Source organism: Artibeus jamaicensis, unplaced genomic scaffold (assembly GCF_021234435.1).
Source record: "Artibeus jamaicensis isolate MK-2021 breed Jamaican fruit bat unplaced genomic scaffold, CSHL_Jam_final contig_525, whole genome shotgun sequence".
Classification (NCBI taxonomy): Eukaryota; Metazoa; Chordata; class Mammalia; order Chiroptera; family Phyllostomidae; genus Artibeus; species Artibeus jamaicensis.
The window spans coordinates 12,940,900-12,962,881 of record NW_026521874.1 but is presented as its reverse complement, the minus strand read 5'-3'; the positions used below and the strand labels follow the sequence as shown (position 1 = coordinate 12,962,881).

Sequence of the window (21,982 nt, the reverse complement as noted above, 5' to 3'; positions counted from 1 at the left end):
CTGGGCCAGGGTTGTTGAGAAGTCAGTGTGACTTCTTCACCCTCTTTCACCCAGCTGGAGGCGGGGGACCGTGAGTCCCGAGGGGCACCGGCGCCACACGGGGAAAGCTTAGCACACGGAGGGAAGGGAGGCCCGACACCTGCGCCACCCGCCCTGCCCTGTTACCGAGAAAGACACGCTTCTGTGTGGAGCCGCGGACATTCCGGGTCTCTCTGTGACAGGTGTTTGCTTTTCCTTCTGAGACAACACGAAGGCAGGCGCACACGCCAGCTCTTCTCCGCCCCACCCTCCCACACCGCCTGCCTCGGCCTTTCCTCCGTGACCCCACACCTAGGAGACCTCCCTGGGCCGTGGGCTTCTCCAGCGGCAGGCGTTCCCTCGTGGAGGGAAGAGCACGCTCCACGCACGTAACCTGTTCCCTAATGGCGAACATTTGCAATCTGCAGATGTTCCGCTTTTACAAAACTGCCACGATGCCCTCTCCATGCACCGCGTCTCCGCGTCCACACACGTCCGACTCCTCAGAGTGGAACTTCGCAGCCAAAGGTCACAGAGGCGTTCTGTGACTTTACCGGACCCGATCCAGTCAGCCCCACCGGATGGATGGGCACCTCCTTCTGCCCCCGCCAGCAAATGGACTGGAGGGCCTGTTCAACGCGCGGCCACACCACAAGTGGGCTGCTAAACTTTTTGGGGGGTTGCCAATCTGAAAGATAAAAAATGCAGTGTTTTCAGAGTAACTGCAATTTGCATTTCTCTTATTCTTCAGTGAAGTTGAAAGGCTTTTCCCATGTTCTGGTTCCATCTGCTCTTTGTTTTCATGACCTGTGTGCATTCTGACTCTGGGTCACGGCTCCCTGGTTCACAGGCGTTGAGGGCCTTTCTGTACTGGGGTTCGCTGCTCCGCGTCGCCCACCCTCTGCCCAGGTACTTGGCCCCGTCTGGGTGGTCCTGTTCCTGGCATTGAGGGAAGTACCTCTAGCACTTCCCCAACAAACAAGACGCTGGGCTTTGGAACGGACAGCCAGGACTGTGTTAGGAAAGGATGCACCTCTGTCTACATCGCTAAGGGCCAGGTGTTTATTCACGGGCTCCGCGAAGGGAACGGCCCCTCTAACCCTTAGCACGATGGCCAGGACTTGATCGGCTCAATGAACATTGGTTAAGTCTCCTAAGGGGACAATCAGGACGGCCTGAGACAGGGTCACAGGTGGTTGCGGGAAGAAGTGAAGCGGAGGCTGACGGGCACAGGGAGGTGAACGCATGCTCAGAGGCGGGACGTTTCCATTGAGAGAAGGAAAGGACGAGACTTCACATCTGGACGGGCAAGTGCCCGCAGGAAAAGGTGGCAGGGGTGCTTCACAACACAGCAACACTCTCGAGGGGGCCGGGAGAGCGGGGCGCCCTCCAGCAGGCGAGGGCTCCGTCTCACAGAACACCAGTACCTCCAGGTATCTCCCGGTCACACAATGCTTTGTGTGTGTTGAATGCTTCAAAATGCCAAAAAGCCTGCTGGGGAATAGCTTCTAATACAAGCGGGCAATTGTTTCATACAAAATTAAAACTCAGCGTGCAAACGCAGGTCTGAGGCGTTCAGAGCTGGGGCTCTTTCTCCTCAGCACGTATGTCCAACACTGAGCAAAACTGCCTTCATCCTCCTCCCCCTCCCCATGGCCCCGTGCAACAACAGGACACCCACCTGCCACCACACTTGTCCCCGAGGCCCTTCCTCTTCCCATTCCTTAAGCCGACCTCAAACAGGAGACTTTGGCGTTGACCCCTGCGCACCAACAGTGCCCACCTGCCACTGCCCCCGAGGGCTCCTATTGGATCGGCGGCTCCCGACCTTTCCCATCTTGTGGCACACACAAAATAATTACTGAAATGCTGTGGCATGCCAAAAATATGTACTATATTTTTGCTGATCTGACCAAAAAGACAGAAACTAGTATAATTCTGATTCATCTGCATCGGATGGCTACTGTTGTGCTGGCTGTTGTCATTTTTTTGACAACTTAAGGAAAAAGAGGCCAGTGCCCCTGACTACACAGTCGGGGACTGCACGTTTTAAAAACTCCTGCAGCTCACCGCAAAGTGAAGATGTTATCACAGCGAGAAACTCAAACGAAAAGAACCTGACGGCAGATGTTGGGGGTGCAGCTGCAACTGCCCACCTGCGGGACGAGGAGGCCACATCCGCTGCTACGGGGCCCAAGTGACTCGTGGTTGGGGCTGCTTTTCATACTGTAACTTGAAGTTGAATGAATATGAAAGGACTGCTTACTAGAGAAATGAAACCACTTCTATGATCATGATGCCCAAATCTACTTTAACTTGCAACCAGCTGTGACCCAGGCTTTCTTCACAGGCAGTGACACCCTGGGCCTCGGGCGGCCTCCCAGAAGTGGGACGTCGCCACGGATCAGGAATGCTGCCCCCGCCTCCGCGCACGCGTGGGTGGCTGGTCCACAGCGGCCGTCCCAGGGTCTGTCTACCCGGAACTGCCGCCCCGCCAGCCCCTCTGCTTCCGTGACGGTCACACTGCACCCACCCCGGCAGGGCACAGATGCCCACAGGGGCCGTGGTGGAGGGGAGGGAGGGGACAGGGGGCGTGGGTCAGCAGGCCGCCCTGGAATGCTACCATCACACTGAGAAAATAACCACTTGGTAAGCAAATATACTCTTAACACAAAAAGCGACAAATGAGAGTTTTTACAGCAATGACAGCTGAACGGATTTCACATGAAAACAGAGTCAACAGAAGAAAAAGAGTCAAGTCCTCCGACGTGTGAGACACCAACCCAGACGCTGCAGAGTCACTGACAGGAAACAGCCTCGTCGCGGGTCATCTCTGGTCCAGGGCGTCTGCGCTCCGGCTGGAGAAGCAGCGGTAACGGGCACCTGGTCACAGGACGTTTCCCACGGCAGGTGCCAGACGAACACCTCCCACGCATGGGAGGGACAGGAGACGCCAGGCTGCAAGAGTCAGGCCAACGCGGGAAGAGCACAGGTCTGAAGGCGGCGAGCGGCCGGGGGAGAGGCAACGCGGATGGAACGCTGGTCATCGAAGGCGGGTGCCAGAAGGAAAAGACGAAGACAAGGAAAAAAGGCGGACGCCAGCTCGGGGGACTTGAGTGACAGTGACGAATGGAACTTCACCCTGCAGTGGGGGCGCAGGACACGCACATGGCGTGATGACGTTGTGTCTTTCGGGTGACCGGATCACAGTTAGAAACAGGGCTGGAGAATGAAAACAAAACCAGGACAGCCGGTCCTGGAGAACGTGCGTCGGGCTGGGGTCCACGTGACGTGACCCAGAGGCTGGGCTGGGTGCAACCACAGGTGCACACGAAGGTGGTAGCAGCGGAGATGGACAATGACAGGGCGTGTGTGACGAGGTCAGACAGGAATCCATAGGCATCGCAGAAACTAAGGATACTATCACCCCCCCAAATGGTGCCCAAGTTCTTGAGTCTTCTTTTCTCTGACTCCCACACTCATTAGCCAACCTATTAGCTCCTTCACACAGGACAAAGCCCCAACCCACCCCCTTCTTGGATTTCCACAGCCCGCTTCCAATGAAGCCACTGGGGTGGCAAGAAAAGCCTCCTAATCCATTCCCTCCCACACTCCCGCTTTTGACCTGACGAACCAGTCACCACGAAGAGGCGAGGATGCTCTGGAAACGTAAGTCAGACGAGGAAACACCCGCCTGAGCTTCCCGTCACACTTGCGACAGAACCCCGAGTCCTGCCCACCTCTCCGGCTTCACCGTCTCCCCATTTCCCACCGCTCGGTGCCGTCTACCTTGGCCTGCCGGCTGGTTTTGAAAACAGGCTGCGCTTTTCCTGTCCCCAGGCTACTCACGACGCTGTTCCTTCCACGGAGAATGCTGTTCCCTCTCTGCTGAGAATGTTCTTCGTCCCGATCTTCATGGGGGCCACTCTCCTCCTTTCTCAAAATCAATCACTTTCTGCAACCACTTCCTCAAAGAAGCATTCCCGACACAGCTAATTGAAGCCATCGCCCAGCTACCGTATTCGGCTGTGTAATGCGCCCCCTTGTACAATGCACACCCACATTTTGGGAGCATTATGCACGGGATTATTATACTCATTATTATACCCATGGTATGCAAGCATTATAACTGTGTATAATGTGAACCCTTGTCTTTCCCTCAAAAATCTGGGCAAGAAAAGCGTGCGTTATACATGGCTAAATACGGCAGTTTTCTTGTCATCACGCGCTCATCGTCATCCAGGGACAACCACAACATCTGGAAGTCAGGTGACCCCCACGCCCCAGCCACGGTGAGTGCCCCCTAAACTCTGGTCCTGTTGTCCACCAACGAGCTGCGTGGTTTCAGTCAACTCGCTTTGCGTTAATGCTCCTGAGTTTGCTGATCAATAAAACTAAGGGTCTGCGAGAGAGAAAATCTGGTGTATCATTTCAGCCCAACATCCCATGGTTTCATGAATTCAACTGAATTCAACTGTGACTGAGATTCTTTTTTGCTTTTCATTAAAAAACTTTTTTTTTTTTCGATTACAGCTGACACACGACATTCCATGAGTTCTCCTTCCCCTTTCTGCCCAGCCGCCCACACTCCTCCCCTCTGGCAACCACCAATTCCTTCTCTGTATTGAAGTCTGTTTCCGTTTTGTTTGTTTGTTTGTTTGTTTTGGTTTTTTAGATTCCACATGTAAGTGAAATCATTTGGTGCTCATCTTTTTCTATTCAACGTGTTTCCCTCAACGTAATGTCCTCTAGGTCCTTTGTGTTATCACAAGTGGCATAATATCCCTTTTTACGGCTGCATAGTATTCCACCACGTATATGCACGGAATCTTCTTTACCCATTCATCTATCGATGGACAGCTGGGTTGCTTTCGTATCTTGGACATTATAAGTAATGCTGCAGTGAACATGGGGGTGCATACATGTGCTCAATTTTGATTTCATTCTTTTTTGCTATTGTTCTTCTACTATTCTGACAGGCAAAGAAAGGAAAAAAGAGATAAAGAAATGGAAGAATGAAACAAGAAAGGTAGAAAGGAGGAAGGAAAGGGAATGGGAAAGGTACAGAAAAGGTGAGGGTTTCTACAGAAACTCTTCTTCTGGGAAATTAACCACCCTTTGTCCCGGCAACAGTAACTGTTTTAAGAGAAAACCAACCACTTCACGCTTGAAAGTTCCTGCACTCAAGTTCAGTTCACCCGAACTCTAAGGCTGCCCCAGAAGACACTCATCCTGAGAGGCAGGAAAAGCCTCCTCATTAGTGAAGTGAGTCAGCTTCGTGGTGACAGGGGGCCAAGCCCTGGAGCATGACGGGTCCCTGCTCTGCATGGTCAAGTCTTGCGCAGGCCACCACTGTTGGCAAGACGCCGGACAGGTCACTTCACCTCCGAGTGGCGGCCCTCTGACCCGTACAGTGGGACAACCGGTGACCTCTGTGCAGGGCTATTTTGGAGACTCAGTAATGTGCATACATAGAGCACTGACCACATACGGCCTTGGCGGCTGCCGTCCCCATCCTTCAGACGGCCCCGCACAGACAGCTCAGAGCGCCCCCGCCTTGGATGCCGCTGCAGGTAGGCTGGAAAGGATCGCCATCCTTGCATCCCTTTATGGAGGTGTAGCACGTACGTCTAGGGTTTCACGGGTGGTCCCAGTTTCACATAGCTAACCCGTTTTCCTGCCAAGAGCCTAGTATTTTCTTTCAAAAATAAAGCTACACTTCAGGGTATGATACATCAACAAGGACTGGACTTAACTTCTCACCATGTCAACCAGAACACTCTACAAACTATATAAATAAACAGTTTTCAGGCACAGAAAAGGGAGGGTCCATGGGAGAAGAACAACAGACCAGAGGGCCCGGGGATGGACCAGCCCTTGGCCTAGAGGCACCTGCCGAAAGCTGGTGCTGGGAGGGCCGAGCAGACCGTGGTGGCCTTGCTGAGGCACGGGCACCAGCAGCTCAGGGGAGCTGAGGTGCCTGGAAACACACACACACACACACACACACACACACACACACACACACTAAACGAACTGAAGAGCGGCAGCTAATAACCCAGTAGTGATAACAATGTAACATCCTAGAAGACACACAATCCCAAAGGACACAGGAAAAGGAAAAGCCACAAGGAAACAAATAGGAGGCTGCGAGACACAGATCCATTTGTACTGGTAATTGTTCAGTCGTAAAGGGTCTGAACAGTCCAATGAGGAGTTAGAAAACAGATGTGCCGGTAAACGCTGATACAGAAAAAGCTGGAGTGAATCTATCAGCATTAGACGAAGCTGAGGTTAGAGAAACGTCACCAGGATACAGGACTTCTCGAGGCGGTAAAGGGGTCGATCCGTCAAGATGACACAACAGTCGTGACGCGTGTGCACCCGGCACAGGAGACCCGGCAACTCCTCGGTCTGGTGCACATCTGGAGCAGCGGCGGGGCAGGCTCGCAAGGCCTGTGTGAAAGCGCCCGCGGCAGCTCTGTGGATAATGCCCCAGATCCGAACAACCCCAATGCCCATGAACGAGTGAGCCATGTTGAGTCAACACATGGAATACTACTCAGCAACAAAGGACACGGAATCCCGCACAACGAGCCCCGGGACGGGCATTGTGCTGAGGCCAGTCAGCCAGACACAGACGAGCACACACTGTCTGATCCTATTCATACGAGGTTCTAGAAAAGCCAGGCCCAACCTGCCGTGACTCACAGCAGACCGGCGGGTGCCTGGGGCTGAGTGAGCCCAACACAAAGGGCCGAGGGCGCCCCTTCCCGGCGATGGACACGGTCTGGGTACGCCGTGCATGCAACGCAGTGGGCGCTTTTGTCAAACCTCGACCTCTGAACCAAAATGGATGCCTACTGTTGTACACGTTTACACCTCCATAAAACTGCTCTTCAAAAACAAGAACACGGCGTATAGCATATTAATCAACAAACAAACCCCAAAAGTACCAGCTGGATTCTTACACGTGTGGTGTCTCGGCAGGAGGGAGTCAGGCACCTTCGGACACCCGCACGCTGACAGGAAACAATGGGAGCCAAGGGCCCGGGTCGATGTTCCCAGGAGCTACTCTGGGTCAAGTTCTTTTCCATCGCTGATTCTGAACCCACGTGTTGGTTTAAGAGTAGAAGCCACAAAACAAAACTAATTTCAATCTTGTTAAATAGTCATGAGTTATTTGATAAGCAAATGAATTCCTAAAGAGCAAACCTTGAAGACCAACAGTGAATTTTTAAAGTTACAGTGAAAATTTCAATTAAAGAGAAAAAGACTTCTTTAGGGAGTGAGTGCATCTTACTAAGAATATTGGCTTCTGTAAGAGGCCGCCCCCGTTCCCCACTTTGTGCTCCATTGTGTTAAACAGTCTCTTTGAGGGACTGAACAACTCCTCCTGCTCCACCTTCGCTGGGATCTCTCCTCTAACCCGAACCCTACGACTCTTCACTGTTCATTGGGAAGCAGAAAGCGAGCAGGGCTGGGCCCAGGCGGACCCAAAAGCATCAGGCAGACTGCAAAACAGACAGGACAGTTCTCTTCAGCAAGCGGCCCACTCTGCACATCAAGTCCTGGATTCCAAGATGCATGGACAAAAATCACCGCCCTGTACCCTCAGCTTCTTCTCGGAGCCTTTCCCGCACCATCTGGCCCCAAATGAACCTGAGGACATGGTGTGCCCTGCAAGCCCCCGTCCCTCCCACCCCCTTTTGTGCCACGGTACAATTCATTACAAATCCTGTCTTCAAGGCTGGAATTCAGTGACCTCTTACCACCTCCACGGCTACCCTCCCTCGGGTCCAGAACCTGCAGCCTCGTTCACCAGCATGTGGTGGAAGCTGCTGCTTCTTGGCCCACCCCAGCCCACGTTTCCAGGGCAACTGGAGTGCTCTGTGAACGCCTCAGTCGGATATACCACCCCTGGGCCCAAACTTCCCTGCGTCCCACCTCACTCTGAGTGAAAGCCACATCCTCTCGATGGCCTAAAAGCCTCTAGGCCCCCAAACCTGTCACTCCTACTCAGCCTCTCGGCCACACTCCCGCCCCCTGCCTCCCGCCTCCCTGCCACAGGGCTCCAGTCTAAGGGTCTTTGCCCTGCTGAGCCCTCTGCCCAGGCCCACGTCCCCTGGATAAAAACACAGGGGCTCAGCTGCCTCTCCACCCCCAGGTCTTTGTTCGAAGGTCCTTTGTAAGTGGTACCCTCTGAAAACAGTCTGAAGCCCTCGCCGGCGCCCCCGCCTCTCTCCCTGGCTCTCCAGCTCCCCACACCGTGTGGCCCGGCCACGTGTCCAGGGCAGGCACCCGCACCTCGCTTTCCCGGGCTTCCCAGGGGCTGCGTTTCATGGACACCCAGGTGAGACGCTCCACCAGCAAGAAGGGTGTGACTTGAAGGCTCGGGCCATGGTTAGCATTTTTTAGCGTATTTTTAATGAAGGCACGTGCCTGTTTTTAGACGGAGAGCTACTGCACACTCAACAGACTACATGTTGTGTAGACATAGCTGCTCCACGCTCTCGGCAACCCCACACTTGTGTGACTCACTTCATGGCCACGTTCGCTTTACTGCGGCAGTCTGGAGAGGAACCCGCAAGATCTCCCACGTCTGCCCGCACACGTGTGTTGTTGGCCTGTCCGCCGGGTAGAATGTCAGCTCTCTGAGGGCACAGGCCTCAGCACTGGCCACAGAGGCATCCAGTCCCCGGTGCTCACGTGGTACACGGCGACACCGACCGACTTTGGCTGCGTTTCCAGCAGCAGGTTTCAGACACGGCCCAGCCACCCCCTCAGAGCCTCGGCCCACACTGCCTGGCTTTGACTTTGAGTGGAGGTAGCAATAAACGAACCAGGGAGAAGCCCTACAACTCTCAGAAAAGATAGCTATTTCTGAAAGAGCTAGGACCAGGGGATGTGATGACCGTGCCTGGCCGCCTGGCCTTTCTGAACACACCTGGGGCCTCTGGTCCTGAAACGGCCTGGCCGTTCCCCTCACTGTCAGTTCGAAAGCGCAGACGGACTTCTTCCGGTCAAGGTGATGTTTCCCACCCAGGCCTTTGACCATCTTCGTCTGTCAGGGAATATTAAGACCCCACGCTTGCTAGTATTGCTAGAGCATATCACTGTTTCCCCTAAAATAGGTGGGCCCTGGAGGGAGAGGGCTACAAAGGGAGCCCATGGCCGGTGCGGGCTGATGGGCAGGGCTGACCTCTCGGTGAAGCGGAGCTTCCCTACACTTGCCCTGGGATTTAAACGTGCGCCTCGGAGACATCACCGGTGGCCGCCCACGCAGGAACCTGAGGAGCTCCTGGGCAGCGTGAACGCACCTTACCCCGTTCGCTGCCGGCACGCCAGGCGTCTGTGGCCTGCTGCGTCCTCGTCTCTGCACGCGCACCTCTGGTCGGTGGGACAGCTCCAGGGAGGTGCTCCAACCCGCCGGGCTGTGGCCGTCTTGCCCAGCAAAGCACAGAGGCGGACCTGCTCCAGAGCAGCCTTTGCATCACACCCAATTCTGGATTTCAGTGTCACAATATACGAGGGGACACCCAGAACCTAGAATTTATTTATAAAAAACTGTGTATGTTTTCTCACGTGTTTAAGCTTCGGTCACCTTCAACGTGCTCTTCCTCTGGTGCACTGGGCCCATTGAGACGCTTTTCCCACTGCTCAAAGCAGTTTTTGAATGCACGGATCTTGATGCCTTTTAGTGCTTCTGCCTCTTCCACATCGGCTAAACGTTTCCCCTTTGAGGGCTCTTTTTTATCAGAAAAACAAAAAAGTTGCTCGGGGCGAGACTGAGTAAATCGAGAGGGTGGGGCAACGGGGGTCATGCCATTCTTGGTCAAAAACTTCTGAGCACAGTGCAGTGTGGGCAGGTGCCCTCGTAAATCACCCACCACGAAATGATGAAACGGGCCAACAAACTGAAAGAGTCTGCAAAAACACTCCCTGAAGACGAAGGCAGCCTCTCCCAACAACGCCAGCTGGTGCACTGATACAGATGGGTGCTGGAACCCGCACCTAGCAGCTAGCGGGGGAAGCCTGTACTACAAGGGCCCTGCCCCCCAGAAGAGAAACCAGGATTTTTGGGTCCCCTCTTCTTTAAATGTAAATTGTATAGTTTGTGTGCATGTGTGTGTGTATGTGTGTTAAAGGAACTCCGTATGCACGCTAACTTAATTTCCACACTACTTCCTCCTGCAGCTGTGTGAACGCAGCCCCCTGCCCTACCTGGCAAGGGGAACGCTTGGCGTTTAGTACACAGGCAGCCATCACTGTCTTAAACTAAGAGCAATTCCTACCAAGCAGGGACTCCGAAAGGCTCAGGGAAACTAAACAGCAACAGTTTGAAAGACCGCAGAGCCGCCAGCCTGCGGATCGGGAGGCTGGTGTGGTGGGCACACACCCACGTCCCGACAGCCCTCGGGATTAGCTGAGGTGAAGAGACTGTTATTCCAGTAAAGTGAAGCTTTTCTGGATTTTTCTCGGCTGATCTTAGGACTTACAAGAGGCTCTAAAAAGGAAAACCAGCTCTACTAAACAGATTTTTTTAAAAAGATAACTACATTTTCTCATAGAACAGGTTTGGCTCTCGCATCCTCTTTGAGACAAAGCTGCCTTGCGTCTCTCAGCGCCCCAGGTGTTTGGAGCAGCAGAGGCAGCACCGCGGGGGAGGGGGGAGCGTCCTCCAGACCAGGCTGGCTCCAACAGGAGGAAGCCGTACCAGGCTTCTCCAGGCGGACACAGATAAGAAAATCCACTGAGCCCTGGCTGGTGTGGCTCAGTGGGCTGAGTGCCGGCCTGCAAACCAAAAGGTCACTGGTTCTATTCCCAGCCAGAGCTCATGCCGGGGCTGCAGGCCAGGTCCCCCAGTTGGAGGCGTGTGAGAGTCAGCCAATCGATGAATCTTGATGTTTTTCTCACACACCGATGTTTCTCTCCTTCTATTCCTCACTCTCTTTAAAAAATAAATAAATAAGCCCTGGTTGGCGCAGCTCAGCGGATTGAGTGCAGGCCTGCAAACTTACGAACCAAAGCATCAAGGTTTGATTCCCAGTCAGGGCACATGCCTGGGTTGCAGGCCATGTCCCCAGTATGGGGTGTGCTAGAGGCAACCACACATTGATGTTTCACTCCCTCTCTTTCTCCCTCCCTTCCCCATCTCTCTAAAAATAAATAAAATATTTTTAAATAATTAAAAAGAAAAAGAAAACCAACTGAGAAGGCTGCCTGCCAGCAGGTTTGCAAACACGAACAGCCCTTCCCTCTTCTCTGGTGCCCCCTTGTCTGGGCAGCCTTTCCATCAGGTGTCTCAAGTTGAAACTGCACAGAATCTGGGCCCTTAACTTGTCTGGGTGGAAAATTCAATTAACTGTGTTTAGTGGAGTGTTCGCCTCCACTGTCGGAAAGTTTAAATGGATCTCTAACTTGTTCCCTTACTAAGACCCCACAAAGACTCGGGCAATTGATACAGAATGGAATGAGGCCCCCGAGGTGTCTCTTCTCCTTGCTGGTGGGTTGCACTCAGCTACAGAGAGTTCTCCAGGGAAGACAGGATGGGAACCCGGCTCTGGGGCCGGGAATCGGGGGGGCCTTCGCCAGGGGGAAGGCCCTGCAGGGGACAGCAACTGACAGGGCCCAGCCAAGGTGGGGAACTGGGATGAAGGGCTGAGGCTGGCTCCAGGTGGGATTGCTCCCTCTGCAACCAAATGCAAAAGTGCTCAATTTACTCCAATTTAATCCCGGCCTTGGAGTTGGAAGTTGCAGTTATAAATATTTGCAGGTTTTAAAAAACAGTAATTTGATAAATTATAAAATAGATTGGAACTGTCAAAAAAGTAACTTTAACATGTTTTATTCTGAGTCTTTTGTGTTTTATTGTATTTCTTTGGTCTTATGTAATTACCAGTGTTTACTAATAGATACCTATAACATTTGTGTCCACCTTTATTTCTTTCTTTCTATAGGGACAGCTCAGAAATGTTTTTTAAAAGGGCTTCTGATGCAATTCCGGTTTTTCCAATGTATTCCTTTATAATGAAACACATTTTTTGTCATCAAAGCCCCTGGCAAGTATATTTCTTATGTCTGAACCCAAAATGCCAAAAATAATTTATGCATCCTTTCTACATAAATGTCCTCTGAAATGATGCAAATATGTTTGAGACCGACGTTAAAAAATACTTAAGACATCAAAGTGAAAGTAAAAATTGAAAAGGAAAGGCACCAGACTGGAAAGAAAGAAGCCGCACTGTTTCTACTAGGAGAGAGGACTTTACACACGGAAAACCGTACGGAATTCACACACACAGGTGCGCACGCACACACACACACACACACACACACACACACACTTACTAGAACTGGTGAACTACTTCAGCAAGGCAGCAGGGTACAAGGTCACTATATACAGAAGCCCATTCTGTCTCCATGTACTGGCAGTGACCCACCAAAAATGACATTAAGTAAACAATCTCATCCACAGTAGCGTCAAAAACACTCGGCAGTGAGTTTAACAAGAAGGCTAACGGCCACAAAGCATGGCCGAGATAGAGGAAAGGCGACTGAAACAAATGTAGAGACATCTCCTTTTTGTGGATTGAGAGACTTAACACTGTCAAAATGGCAATTCTCTCCGAATTGATCTACAGAAGCAACATGGTTCCTATCAAAATCCCCCAATTCTGTTTTTACAGGAATTGAGAAACTGACGCTAAAACTCATGTAGAAATGCAAAGGACCCAGAACAGGCGAAAAGACAATCTGGATTTTAAGAAAGAGCAAAGGGAGAGGATTTTTACTTCCGAATTTCAAAACTTACTACAAAGCCACAGGAACCAAGACTGCAGATTAAGGGAACATGACCGAGAGCCCAGAAATAAGTCCTCACATTTCGGGTGAATTAATTCTCCACAAAGGGGCAGAGACAACCCAGGGGTGGAAGGAGACGTTTTTCCTTATGCGGCTTGCAGACACCTGGAGGTCCCCACACAAAAAGGGGTCGATTTAGACCATTACTTCACACCGTTCACAAAAATTAACTCAAAAATCAGCCAAAGACCTAAATGTAAAGCTAAAAATGATGTAATCTCTATAAGAAAATCTGTGTGGATTTTAGGTAGGCAAACAGCTCTTCTGACACCAAAGTATGATTCATAAAGTATATACATATAAACTCCACTTCATCAAAATGAAAACTTTCTGCACTTCAAAAGTCCCCATGAAGAAAATAAATAAATAACCCACTAACCGGGAGAAAACACTTGTAAATCATACATATGATGAATAACATAAAGACAACCAATTTCTTCAATGGGCAAGAGAGTTAAACAGACATCTCACCTAAGACGTGAGAACAGGACTCAGCACAGACACGTCCAGTATCATAACCATTAGGGACACGCCAATCAAGGCCACAAGCTGGTGGGCAGGGCCCCGTCCCCACAGAGAGCTGCGAGCCAAAGGACAGAGAGCAGCGGGTGCCGCCGTCACCTGGCAAACCCGGGGCTCTCACACAGTGACAGTGAGACAGCGAAACAGCACAGCCCCTCTGGAAAACAACTAGTCATTTGTGAAGAAGGTAACCATGAACTTACCGTACAACCCCGCAGGTCCCACCCATAGTGATACACTTAAGAACTGAAAACATGCGTGTACACACTTGTGCATGCTTGTCCGTGAAGGTGCACAGCACCATCGCTCGTCACAGACACAAAGTGGGGATCATTCGAGAGTCCGTCAACTGGTAAATGGATTGAAAAGTGGGGTCTGTCCGCATAATGGAATATTACTCAGGAGCGAGAGAACAAAGCACTGGTTACACCCTCGGCCGGAACCTCCTTACACTGAGTTAAAGAAGCAGCCGCAAAGGGCCACAGTCTACATACGGTAAGACTCCATTTCCAGGAAAGGTTCAGAAAAGGCCCATCACTAAGAAGACTGAAATGGATTAATGGCTCCAGGAGCTGGGACGGAAATGGGGGGTAAAGACAGAAGGGCAGAGGGGTCTCTTTAAGGCACAGAAGTGGTTTACAACTGGAGTGCGGTGACGGTTGCAAAGTTAAAATTTACTAAAACTCAGAGGGTAACTTGTCGAATTATAACGTACAGTGAGTGACTTTTACGGTATGTAATATCATACCTCAATAAAGCTGTTGTTTTTAGAAGTGACAATTGCAGAAGTATTGTTTTGACCACAATCATGTTTTAGACACAAATATTATTATTTCATGCCAGTTCAGAAAGATTAATTTTGAGCCTCTGGGTTGAGCTCTGTAGTCAGTGTTATAAAGTGAAGTGTCTTCCATGGCAACATGTGATGCAGTATTACATGAACCGCGATGCTCTTCACACGGGAGATTAACATTCGCAGAGCTCATGAGTTAAGTATCTATTTTGCAGTCTCTTCATAATCAGGAACGTCCTCCAGTCACAGGGAGGGTACGCGGACAGAGAAGCTGAACAGATTGTCGGCAGACAGATGGAATTTATCAGATGCCATGTGCCTCGCCTGCACAGGATGAAACTGTCACTTCCATATATATTATAGGAGAAAACTGTAGCAGAATTATCTTAGCCATTACCGACAAATTAATTTCACCGTCTATTCAACAACCAGCATCCCCTTAAAACTATGCAAGAACATTGTTTCATTATCCAAATGTGTAAATTTTACTGACAGCAAATTAGGAATCAACTTAATTAATAAACATTAAGGCATATAATTTCTGTGTAAGAACAAAGAGGATAAAAGCAGCCCTTCTATTCCGAAAATTGGCAATTAAAAGCAAAGAATTAAGCATCTATCCTAGTGTATGAGTTTTCCGTTGCCACGTGTTCAATCACGGCACTCAGTGACTTCTAAACAACACCCTCCTTTATCTCTATGTCCAGCCCTAAGCTGGGCTCCCGGGTTCTCTGCTTAGTCTCCCGAGGCCAAGAGCAAGGCGTGGGCAAGCTGGGTTCTTACTGAGAGCCTCAGGGAAGAGTCGGAGAGTCTCCCAAGCTCACTCGAGTCGTTGGCAGATCTCAGTTCCTGTGACTGTAAGGCTGACGCCCCTTTCTCCTGGCTGCCTGGCAGCAAGGGATCACCCCCAGCTCCCGGGAGTCACCCCCGCATCGATCCTCGAGGGCTCCCCTCCGTCTGCAAAGCCCGCGACAGGGTGCCAAGACCTCTTGTGCTTTCGGCCTCTCTGGCCGCCTCTTCTGCCACCAGCCTGCGGAAACTCTCTGCCAGAGTGACGAATTAAGCCCACCCAGGCCATACCCTTCGTGACAGCTGCAAAATCACTGGGAGTAGTAATGCCAGGGGGTGACGGCCACTGGGGCCATCCTACAACTCTTCCAACCACACCTGCCTTCCCCACATGAACTAAATTTAAAGGCAACAGAACAGTTTTAATTTATGAGTCCAAGAAACAAATGTGGAAGGAAGAGCGTGCTTGGAAAACTCGCCATCTTGCTACTCCCTAATAACTGTTTCAGACGCAAATCGTCAGTGGGAAAGGAATAAATGGCAGATGACAGCTTCATGAGGAACCTGAGGGCTGAGCACACCTGAGCTCACCTAAAGACAGGACCAGAGTGACACCTACGTGCAGTGTCCCTCCTGCTGGACAGCACACGGCCCCACCTGTGAAGGACTCTCACCAAAAAGGTCAAACCTAAATGCAATGAGCTGCCAGAGCGCACTCCCCGTCTGCAGGAGACAGAGGACATGCGGGTGTGAGTCCAACGACGCCATGAAGAAGCAAACAGAAAATCCCAGAGCACAGAACGACCTACCACACAAGTGGCCCAGTCTCTTCAATGAGTCACTTGGGTTCTGATTCAAACTAACCAGGAAAAAGGCATTTTAATAAAAAAATGGAATATAAACTCAGCACCTGCGTCTACTAAGAATCTCCACAAATCTTCACTGGTTGGGACAGAGGAAGGCAGGGAGACTATGTAAGAAAACACGCACGTTTTTCGGAGCTGCATGGGGGCTGAGATGCTATGAGGAGCTCACTGATCGCTTTCAAGTATTTCAGCAACCACAAAAGGAGGGGATGAACAAAGCAAGTGTAGCAGAATGGGGGAAAACACTGAACCTGGTGATGGTACATGTTCGGGGGGTTGTTACTCTAGTCCTCTTTTGTGTATGATGAAAAATCTTCACCATAAACAATCTCACTGGCAAACTCTCATTCATTTAGCAGCTGCCAAGAACAAATCATCGTGTGGAGGGCTTTGCAGACATTTCCTGCTGCATCCTCCCAACAGCCTTATGAAGCAGCTACTATTGTGTCCCGCCTTTTACAGATAAGAAAACTAATGAAATGACAACCAGTTCGGGGTGTAGCCGACAAGTCTGCCCTTCACCCAGTCTCTCAGCACAGCCTCAGAGGCCAAGAAAATGAAAGGTCCCTACGTTTTTCATTTCACAAAACATTTTTACAAGCTGAGAAGAGCTCCCATGGGCCCAGAGTTCTGTGCTAACCACCGGCAGGAGGCGTATTGGAGGGGTGGGAAGTGAGAAGAGGAGTTGATAGGCAGGGGGGATGGAGGGTGAGAGAGAATCGAGTCGAGAGCGCCACGGAAAAGCCATAGGAGCAACACAGAAATCAACAAGGTGGCCGTGCGTGGAGATGGTCGAGGACAGGGGCGGACAGAACGGGGGAGAGTGGAAGGGAGGAGGCAGGTGCTGACATAGGGATCCAGGCCAAGAAAATGAGAGCGCCTCTCTCCCATCGAGGTCCTTCTTCCCCTCCTCCCCAACCACCAACGCCAGCCAGAACACGAGCATGCCACCGAGCATCGGAGGGCCCAGACAGACGGAGCGCTGGACACATTAAATAGGCAGCTGTGTCAAAACGGAATTAGAGGTTTCTGTCAGGCCATTTACCCCGTCCCCCTCCCCTCCCCCAGTCGGTCACTGTTCTTCTCTCTGAGCTTCCAAGTGTAAGCTTAGCTCCTCCTGGCCAGCTCCAAGCTCACAAATTGGAAGGAAGGGAAGAAGGAATTACTTATTTAAACAATGCCTTAATTTTTTAACAGCAGAGCTGAGATAAAATTCACAGACCATCAGTGTCCTGTGAAGGGGGTCTTGGGGAAGAAACTAAAGTTCAAGGCCACATTAATGCCATTAGCGCTCAGAACAAAGGTTCCTGCAGTCCGTCAGGTGAGGCTTTAACCAAAACAACAGCCAGGTCATGTCTGGGGGTGGGGGGTCATGTGTGTGTTGGGGTGATGCAGACAGGAAAGGGGTTACAGAAGGGAGAGCGAGCAGCAGCTAACACAGGGAGAAAGAACCCTCCACGTGTTTCAGGAAGTGGAGTGAGAGCTTAGGGTCTCCCGGCAGGGAGGCAGGTCTGTCACCATCCGCCAGGACGTCCTCATCACAGGGACCCACCCGCACGAAGGCAGACTGAAAAATCCCTCCCGCTCACAGCAGCATTACTCACGAGAGCTGAGAAGCGGAAACAGTGCCAATGCCCAGCAGTGAGTGGACGGACAGACAGAACGTGGCGTGTCCACACGCTGGAATAGTATCGAGCATAAAAGGCAATGACGCCCTAACCGCTGCTCCACACGACACGGGGGAACCTTCCAAACGTGATGCTGAGCACTCGGGGCCAACGGCCACACACTAGAGGATTCCATTCACTCAGAACGTCCACACAGGCCGATCCCCAGGGGCAGAAACCGCTCAGCGGGCCCCAGGGAGACCCTGCCAGAGGGCAGGACGTGTCTTCAGAGGACGTTGCGGGTGCCCCAAACGGGAGTGTGGTTGGCGGTCACGGCGCGGCTCTGCGCACCTGCTGAAAAAGTCCCTGAACTGTGTGCGCAGGGCCACGCTCACACCACGTAAACGAAATCTGATTCTCTTCTTTAATTAAAAATGCTACTAAAAGTAAATGTCTATAAATACAAATAAACTTTAAGAATGTAAATGTTTATGTTCTTTTACTCTAAAACTTTTTCATTTTAATGAACAATTTGTTTCTTTTCTCCCTTTCCTCTCAAAGATACAGTGCTTCTCTCTTGTTGCCATGAGTTTATTTCTTTCTTTTTTTGTTTATTTAGGTACAAGGTCAGAGCCGGAAGAGTTTCCCTACCGATGACAATAAACCAAACACCATGAAAACAATGAGAAGCAGCAATAGAAAAACGAGATGAAAGCCACACCCTTTGAAACAAGCCCTGAAGGTGAGGACGGCACAACTCTGCTTGGTTAAGGGATTTGAGCTTCCCACACACTGTCCTCAGAGCACAGAAAGGCTGCACTTTGCCCAGATCACGCGACTCACCTTCCCACCCCTTGTCTCACAGGCTGTCACAGAAGCGAGGTCTACTGAAGGTCCCCGGAGAGACTGGCTAACTTCGGCAGAGCAGGTACAAATTGGTTTACAAAAACCCAAAGACTTTCTGCCCTGGTTTCTGAGCAAAAAAAAGGGCATCATAACTTTCTGAAAAATGAACCCATCCAGTTCTCACCAGGCGGCCTTCTACAGCACATTTTATGTTCGTTCTTTCCTTCCCAACGGCCTTTGAAAATTATCAGAGTAGAGAACTGTGAATCAGGACAAGTCACTTCACCTACCTGAGTCTGCACCTCCTCACCTGTGTGTGGAGGGGCAACCCCAAATTATCTCTAAGAAGAGTCAGTGTCTCCCTGGCTGGTGTGGCTCAGTGGACTGAGTGCCGGCCTGAGAACCAAAGGGTCACTGGTTCAATTCCCAGTCAGGGCACATGCATGGGTTGCAGGCCAGGTCCCCAGTAGGAGGTGCTTGAGAGGCAACCACACACTGATGTTTCTCTCCCTCTCTTTTTCCCTCCCTTCCCCTCTGTCTAAAAATAAATGAATAAAATCTAAAAAAAAAAAAAAAAGTTTGTGTCCAAGGGGTCAGTCTGTGTTTATGACTTATGGGAACAGAACTGAATGCAGAATTACGAGTTCCAGGAAACTGTACTAAGACCTTAGTTTCTTGAAATTAATTTCTGCTAGTAGTAAAATAATTTAAAAACTGAGACTCAGTTCCTCAGCAAAACTTATCTGAATAACTGTGAGAGGCAAAGAAGGTGCAAAGAATGGAAAGGAGCATCCTATTCTCTCAGATTCTGCTCTGCGGATTTCAGGGAAAGACCCCAGAATTATCTGTCCATCACATCCCCATGGGCAGATTAACAATGCAGCCAGCTGGGAGGCCAAATGATGAGTCCATCCTGGCTGAGAATAAAATGTCACTTTGGAAATTTCTGGACAGCACGAACTGACTTCGGGAAACAGAGGGAGAATGGATGGAGACTACGGCTCCTTCCTAAACTGGCTGATCGCGAGTCACCTCCAAATAATCTGCCGGCCACTCGGAAGGCAGGTGAGAACAGAGCTCATTTCCTCACCGGCCCTGAAACTCCACACGGAAGCGCCTGTTCAGTCCCAGTCTCTCCGCGCACCGACGGTGGGGGCCACAGCGCACTCCCACACGAGCACACATCTGCACGCGCCAGGGCCAGCATCAGCCACAGCTGGGCACCGCCAGAGAGCGATGGGACCTTGACCTCTGTGTGAACAACAGGGGGCGTCCTGGTGCCCTGCTGGGCACAGACTCTAAGTGGGACCACAGGATAAATGTAACTGACGCGGAACCAACAAGAACGAAGGCATGCAAAACCCATAACCCAAGAAAACTGCCAAGATCAAGTCATCCAGCTCCACGCTTTGGAAGGAGACAGCCAACGGCAAGAGTGCGGTAATGTCTACGAAGGCACAGTTCCGCTCCCCGTGATCCCAGAAAGTACCAGAGCCCAGAGAGAGGCTGAGGGTCCCAGAGGTGCTTCCGAACAGAAAGGGCTTATTTCTGGTTTCCAGGTCCCCAGTTCTGGCAACCTCCCGAACCTCCTTAACCCAAGCTGGTCAGTTTCCCACGAGTTTATGCACCAGATACATTACTAAGACTGTAAGTAATCATTCAGTACCTGACCGATTACATGAAACGTCCTCCGTTCCCAGCTGGAGGTAGAAAGTGCAGAAAGCGTCGGGGGCTGCAGGTGTACATTCCCCCAGGGTCCCTGGGTACCACTCCTGAAGTTACGGCGTGCTAAATGAGCAAGCAGGACTTACCGATTTTCTGATTGAAAATCTTGTCAAAGGTTATTTCATTTCTCTCCCCAAGATACTTCTGCATCACGCTCCGGATACTAGAAGAGAAGAACAACACGGTTTTAACCATTACAGCCTGTACCATGCACAGCCACCACCAGATGGGAAATGCCTGATGTCTATTTTATCTGGAGGACGCTGGCTTGATGAGAGACGCTCTTAACAGACGCCCCCGACTGCTCAATGGCGGGCTCGCCAATGAGATGGGCTCGCCGCAGCGCCAGCTGTGACCCTCTCCTGCGTCTCAGGGCCAACCTTAAAATAACCTGTGGATGTGGGGACTGTGCCTCACTGACCGTTGACAGCATGACTTTCCAAAACATACATAAGCGTGCGCACACACGCGGCAAAGTTTGCTCCTCGATCAATGACCTGCTTTTCAAAGCAAAAGCTGAAGTTCTCTGGATATGATTAACATTTTTAAAAATCGCATTTCTGCACATCAACAAAAAATTACACAATCAGAAGCATGCTTTCACTTTCAATAAAATAAAAAACATCAAATGCCTTGAAATGAATCCAAAATATCTGAACTTTACAGGGAAAATGACAAATCACATTGAGAGACGTTAAGGAAGATCTTAATAAGTAAAAAGATACACCACAGTTACGAACAAAAAGATTTAATATTGTGAAAATCCAAAGCCTACCCAAGTTTATCTATAAAATCAATTCAGTCCCCCATCAATATCCCAACAGGATTTTTCATGAAACATAAAAACAGAGAAGCTCTTTATAAAATGTACACAAAACAGGCTCATGAATAGCCAAAACATTTCTGAAGAAAGTGGGTGACGATAAGAGGGCTTATTATGAGGCTAAAAGGATTAAGACAGGATGAACCAGTTGATGGATGAAATGGGACAGACAGCACATAAACCGAGCCACGCAACCATGGAATTCGGATACGTAATACAAGTAGCAAGGCAGAAAAATGGGGAGAGGGGGATTATTCAGTAAGTAAACCCCAAAAGTGATCATCCAAATATAAAGTGTAGAAACTGGATCTCCATCATCCACTGATGGGCAGCAATTTGATACTGCCTTTTTTTTTTAACTTTTTAAAATAAACTAATACAAGTACAATTTACATATAATTAAATGTATATTTAAGTGCACCATTAAATGAGATTTCACATATAACTATTATTCTGATCAAGATATCAAATATTTCCAACACCCCGAAAGGTGCCTCTTTGCAATCTTTCTGTTAATACAGGTTATTTGCTCCAGTTTGAGCATTTTATATGAACAAAATCATACATTGTCTTTTCTATGTGGCTGCTTTCACTTGGTGGAAGCAAGCTGCAACCATATTGTTGAATGCACAGGCATTTTGGGTTTTTTTGCATTGCCGAGCAGGGTATCCGCCACTTGTTTACCCATTCATCTGTTGACAGACATACAGACTGTTTTCATTTTGGGGTTACCATGGACAAAGCTGCTTTAAATATTTGTGTGTGAGTCTTTTCTCACGGGCACGTATTTTCATTTGTCAATGGTAAATATATGGAAGTGAAATTGTTGGCCCTACAGTAACTTATACTTAACATTATGAAAAAGTGCTGAATTACATTCCAAAATGGCTACACATGGTGGTCACATTCCCGCCACCGACAGATGGAGTTCCTGGGACCCCACGTCCCTTGCCAAGACTTCGGTTGTCAGTCTCTAGTTGGAGCCACTCTGTTGGGTGTGCAGTGGCATCTTCTATGGGCTCGTACTTGAATTTGTGTTTCCCTCAAGAGTAATAATGTTGAAAATGGCTGAACACGATTATCGGAATGTGTGTATCTTCCTTTGTGAGGTGTGTTTGAAATCTTTTGC

At 50.1% G+C, this 21,982-nt stretch overlaps 1 protein-coding gene across 4 annotated transcripts in view; it reads right to left on the bottom strand.

Annotated features, from left to right (window-relative positions):
* GRK3 (G protein-coupled receptor kinase 3) overlaps positions 1 to 21,982 on the bottom strand; it is a 110,171-nt gene that overhangs the window by 67,215 nt on the left and 20,974 nt on the right. For 2 of the 4 annotated variants that reach the window (XM_037156211.2, XM_037156212.2), the window contains one exon: positions 20,117 to 20,193. The exons of 1 other annotated variant lie outside the window; for it this stretch is intronic. In XM_037156211.2, coding sequence (XP_037012106.2) covers positions 20,117 to 20,193 — 77 coding nt within the window. Of the gene's footprint in view, positions 1 to 165; positions 185 to 20,116; positions 20,194 to 21,982 lie in introns of those variants that run through there. One more of the 4 variants, XM_037156213.2, reaches the window with a different exon arrangement.